A 5527-nucleotide genomic window follows, 5' to 3' on the forward strand; every position below is an offset into this window, starting at 1 on the left:
GCGTTCCCGAAAAAAAAAAAAAAAAGAGGCTAGCCTTTCTGGCCCAGGGCTCAGAAGAGGTAAATTTGGGAGGAGAGAGTACAGGGCAAGAGGCTTTTCCGGGGGAAGGACAGCAAGGGTCTCCTGGGCTAGAGCTCTCCCAAACACAGGCTGCTGGGGCTCAGGATGGAGAGCTGTGGGGCAGACCCCAACCTAACTCCATCCCTCTGGCAGCAGCAGTGATGCAGGATCTCCATCTAGGAGGGTGCCTCACTGGAGGTGAGGGGCTGGGTGCTTGGCTTGTATCTACAGCTGGCCCAACAAACACATTAAATTTTATTGCTTATTTGGAGGGAGCTCAGGGAAGGATGGGGACTGTGGGTGGGGTGGGAAGGCAGCCCTCAGCTCTGGCCTCCCCACCATCCTGGGGCTGCAGGACCCTGGGGAGTAGGTGTGTCTGGTCCCTGATGAGGAGATGGCCCACTGAAGGTCTTTTTCTGGCCCAGTGCGTCCCATTGGGCTTGCATGTCCATTCTCTTTTGTTGAGATGTAATTTACACATAGTAGAAAGCACAGATTCTTAAGTGTACATTCGATGAGATGTGACAAGTGTACACACTTGTGGCCCCACCAACTCAGTTAAGATCGAGACTATTCCCCTCACCCTAAAAAGGTCCATGGGTTTTATTTCACTGCTTTGTCCTGTCCTCCTGCCCAGAACCTGCCTGTGGGGGACTGTTGGAAGGTAGAGGGGCTATCCAGCATCTAGCCTCAAAGGAAAGAAGAGATGGGGACAGCGGGGTGGAAACCTAAGCTTTCAGCCCAGTAGACCGGTGGTGAGTGGCGGGGGGCAGGGGGCTGCTGTGAGAAAGTTGGGGGACAGGATCAGAGCACGCTACCAACCGGGAGAGGCTCGCCAAGAGCCTGGGCTGAGGAGGGAGCTCTGCCCCAGGCCTTGGTGTGTGCTGCGTGTGTGCGTTTTGGGGGAGAGGAGCGGAAGTTGGGGCACACCCTGGAAGCTGATGATGGAGAGGGGTCTCCCAGACAAGTGGGAGGGGGTGGGGAGGTTTGGGGAGATGAGACGGTGGGGTGAAGGGGCAGGAGGGGTCCAGCCCCAGCCCAGGGAGGACGGCCCTGAGCAGGATTTTTCTTCCTGTCAGCCCAGCCAGCAGTGGGGAGCTGGGGCGGAAGTTGAGGGTGTCAGCCCTGTCCTGCGTGAATATTTGAGATGACAGGAGGAAACAAGAGAGATGCCTCTCTGACTACATTTCCAGGAGGCCGAGGCCAGAGCTAGAGGACAGAGCAGGGGAGGGGAAGGGAGAAGGCACCTGTGAGACCAGGCGGGGGCAGAAGCAGAATACAGAATCACAGAATCTGAGACCAGGGGATGTTACAGGCATAGGCTGTGACCTTTAAAAGTTAAACAATTCAGCTATCAGAGTGTCAGGACCAGAGGGAAGGTTAGAAGTGTAGCAGTTGAAGCCAGTAACCCAGGGCAGGAGAGTTGAGTGAGCCAGAGGCTGCACGTCACCTCACTGAATCCTCCTAAGACCTCTCAGCGGTGGGAATTGGGATTCTTCTCATTGGATGGAAGAGTAGCCTGAGGGTCAGAGGTTAAGCAACCTACGCAGTTAGCAGGGGAAAACCAAGTTTTAGACCCAGGTTGGTGTGACCCCACGATCCAAGCTCTTTCCTACGATACAACCCTGCCTGGGGCGCTGCACGGCTGCAGCAGTAATAGGCCAGCACCCACTCCGTTGGGACTTGCCAACAGCCTGCCAGAAATGATGTTTGTCCCCATCCCTGGTGGTCAGCAGCACAGGAGTGCTGGCTACGACCCTCAGGTGTTGGCTTTGGTAGTATTCACTCAATCCTTTATGCCAATCAGAAGCTCGGGCAGAGAGGCTGCGTACCTCTGATGGGTACAAAATGAAAACATAAGCCATCCTGATATCATTTGACAGAGAAGATCTTTCCAATTCTCGGGTCTATGGTGAGGGTGGGGTGGTGGGGCAGTGGGATGGAAAGACCTATTTAAGAAACTCTTGTGCAGGACGACATAGAGTCCCTGAATTTACCTGGTGCCCTCAGGGCTAGCGTGTCCGTGGCCCCATCGCTGGGACAGAAGGTTTAGACTCACTAGGGGTACCTAGTGGGTCAGTGGCAGAGCCAGGACCCACAGCCTGAGACATGCCAATGCCCAGCAGGTGGTACCCCCTGTCCTGGGGGCGAGGGGTTCTCTCCCCGTGGCCGGGAAGCAGAAGTGAGAGCATCTCTGGGAGAAGGGCTGCAGGCTGAGCGGAAACCGGGTCTGGGCCGGGTGCCAGCAATGTGCTTCCGCCTGCCCAGGCTGGAGGGCGCCTGGCAGCCCCTCCAAGGCCTTGGATCAGCTCTCACTTCCCTCCACTGCCCCTATTTTAGGCCCTGGAAAAATGCTGACACTGCAGAGGTGATGGGCCTTCTTCCCGGAGGGCCTGAGATGAGTTTCAAGTTCTCTTTTCTTCAAGAAAATTTTCCTTAAAAGAGATTGTCTCCCTAGTAAACGCAGCAGTGCTGGGATGTCAGGGTGGGTTGCTGGGGGTGGACTAGGTAATAAACATAAGGGCTAACCTCACTGAGTATTTATATTTGGTGACCGGTGATGTTCTAAAGGCTTTCCATGCGTTTAAATCTCCTGATATCTATCCCAATAAATGGGTACAATTATGGTCCCCATTTTATAAGTGAGGAAACTGAGACACAGAGCCTCTGAACCATCTTACTGTGTTATAGACCAGACGTCCAATGATGGGAGTGGGCACAACAGAAGACTTCTGAACCTGTCTAACTCTGCTGGGCTAAGATCCTACACCGCTTTTCTTCTTCCCCGTGTAAATTAACTCAGAGGACTCTGCCATGAACATGCCACTCATTTGTTTCTTCCTTTGCTTGTGTGAAGCCCCTTCTTTGAGCTGGGTGCTGGGCTTAGCAGCAGGGATGCAGCCCACTTTGTACATGGGGCTGAAGGAGTCCACTCCTGGGGAGAATGATGCAGTCATTGCCAGTGAGACTGAGGCCAGAAGCTGGGGGAGCCCCCATGGGACAGCGGCTGGGTTGGAGGCCGAGAAATCTCCCACTACCCTTCCATCAGAGACATCAGTCCATCACAGCAGCTTTGGGCTGGGGGCCTGAGCAAGTGACCAGAGAGGGGCAGGAACTTGTTCAAGGTGATCCTGCAAGTCACAGCTGAACCCCAGAACAACCATCACCCCTGCCAGGGCAGCACCCATCTCAGAGGCAGGGTATGGCCAAGGCGGTGTCACCTCAGGCCTCAATTCTGTTTGCCACCCCCCGCCCCGTCACCAGGTCAGGGGCTCCCGGTGATAGAGCCCAGTGGCCCTGAGCTGGTCGTGGAGCCAGGCACAGCCGTGACCTTGAGATGTGTGAGCAACGGCAGCGTGGAATGGGACGGCCCCATTTCCACCTACTGGACTCTGGACGCTGACGCCCCCAGCGGCATCCTCACCACGAATAATGCCACCTTCCTAAACACGGGAACCTACCGCTGCACTGAGCGTGGAGACCCCCTGGGGGGTAGCGCCACCATCCATCTCTATGTCAAAGGTGAGGACTGTGAGCCCACTCCCAAGAGGACTAGCCAAGCAGGTCCCACCACGAATGCGCAGGAGGGCTGGGCCCTAATGTTAACAATCACAGTAAGGCAGCTCCACATTTGCTGAGTACCTGCCACAAACAAGGACCTGTGGCAGTGCTTCTAATTGAACGTTGTCCTCACAACAACCCTGTGAGGTGGTTCTGTGATTCTGCCCATTTTCCAAAGGCTCAGAGAGGTTGAGTCATTTGCCCAAGGTCACACAGCATTAAATAGTGGGGCTGGACCTGGCTTCAGAGCCCCAAGCATCAGCTGAGCTTCCCTGGTATAGTGTGACCTCAGGCAAATGATCAGCATCTCTGAGCTTCCCTGTCACCAATGTCCAGGGACCTCTTGGCCTGGTGGAGGGAAGGCAGTTGTAACCCTGTATCCCGACGTTCCCCAGACCCTGTTCGGCCCTGGAGGGTCCTGGTCGAGGAAGTGACGGTGATGGAGGGTCAGGACGCGCTGCTGCCCTGCCTGCTCACGGACCCAGCGCTGGGGGCAGGCGTCTCGCTGGTGCGGGTGCGTGGCCGACCTGTCTTGCGCCAAACCAACTACTCCTTCTTGCCCTCGCACGGCTTCATCATCCACAAGGCCAAGTTCATCGAGAGCCAGGACTACGAGTGCAGTGCTCGGGTGGACGGCAGGATGGTGAAGTCCCTCAGCATCCGGCTTAAAGTTCAGAAAGGTGTGTGGGCCGGGAGGAACAGAGAGCTGGCACCTGGCCTGAGGGGAGGTAATGGGGGAGGGGGAGCAGAGGGGGCTTTGTTTCATCTCTTCCTCCCAATCGCGACAGAGTGATCTATGGGGCATCTACTGGGGCAAGACGGTAAGGTGTCGGGCACAGAAAGGCAGAGCACACATAAGCCAAGTAACTCGATGGGCAAGGTGGTCTCAGATTGTGAGACAGGCTGTGAAAATCATTGAGCAGGGAGATGGAATAGAGTGTGTGGGAGTGGGGGGGGTGGCTCATGGAGAGAGTGACATTTTATTTGAGCTGAAATGTGAATTATGAGAAGGTGGAAACAGCAGGTACATAGTCATGAGCTGGGAACAGGCTTCGAATGTTCCAGGAACGGAAGGAGGGCCCGAAGCTCTCCCACACTCTCAGACGTGGATTTCCCACTCAGTGCCGGTCTGGTGCTGGGTGCTGGGCACAGGAAGGGGGGTAGTGAGCCACGCGATGGGGCATCGTGGTGGTGGGTGCGTGGGACACCTCTCTCTGGGGGGCAAAAATGCTGGTGAAGTCTCACTCCTATTCCCCCTTGTCTCTGCTGGGATGGTGGACAGGATTCTGGTTTCTGGAAGGATTGGTATGTGTCAGCAGGACGCCAGGCTCAGAACCTGGGCTTGAGACAGGAATCAGGTACCTGTAATGAGGCCAGGGTCAGAGCGGCATGGCTGACCCAAGTCCCTGTGCTCTGAGGCCACGAAACTGTCCAGGAAGTCAAAGGACCCCACCCTGTGGGCAGAGGGAGCCATGAAGGCCCTTTCCCTGCACTTTGCAGAGAGAGCCCTGGGCTCTAGTTCGGCCATGACCCTCTCAGTGACCACGGGTGAGTCCCTTAGTGTCTGGACCTTGAGGAACTGAATTAGGTTATCTTTCAACAACAGCAACAGCTAGAAATATTCATTCAATTCCTACTATGTTTTAGGCACTGGACTAGCTGTGAGGGATAGCGCCTTCATGGATCTGACATTTACCGGGGAGACAGACGGGAGAGAAAGTCAGTAAATACCAATTGTGAAGAAATATGGGGCGGGGGGGGTGGGGGATGAGGCTAATTCAGCGAAACTGTGACAGGAGGCCTCTCCGAGGAATGTCTGAGCTAAAGATCTGAAGGATGAGAAGAGGCAGGCAGTCAAAGCGTGGGAGAAGGCATTCCTGGAAGGAAGGGCAAGTGCAGAGTCGCT

At 55.5% G+C, this 5527-nt stretch overlaps 1 protein-coding gene across 1 annotated transcript in view; it reads left to right on the forward strand.

Annotated features, from left to right (window-relative positions):
- Nucleotides 1–5527, forward strand: part of CSF1R (colony stimulating factor 1 receptor) — a 29737-nt gene that overhangs the window by 1212 nt on the left and 22998 nt on the right. Inside the window, exons 2-3 of the mRNA XM_024738277.1 lie at nucleotides 3325–3582; nucleotides 4017–4301. Coding sequence (XP_024594045.1) covers nucleotides 3325–3582; nucleotides 4017–4301 — 543 coding nt within the window. The remainder of the gene's footprint in view (nucleotides 1–3324; nucleotides 3583–4016; nucleotides 4302–5527) is intronic.

The sequence above is a fragment of the Neophocaena asiaeorientalis genome, unplaced genomic scaffold (assembly GCF_003031525.2).
Source record: "Neophocaena asiaeorientalis asiaeorientalis breed wild unplaced genomic scaffold, Neophocaena_asiaeorientalis_V1.1 scaffold404, whole genome shotgun sequence".
Taxonomy (NCBI): domain Eukaryota; kingdom Metazoa; phylum Chordata; class Mammalia; order Artiodactyla; family Phocoenidae; genus Neophocaena; species Neophocaena asiaeorientalis.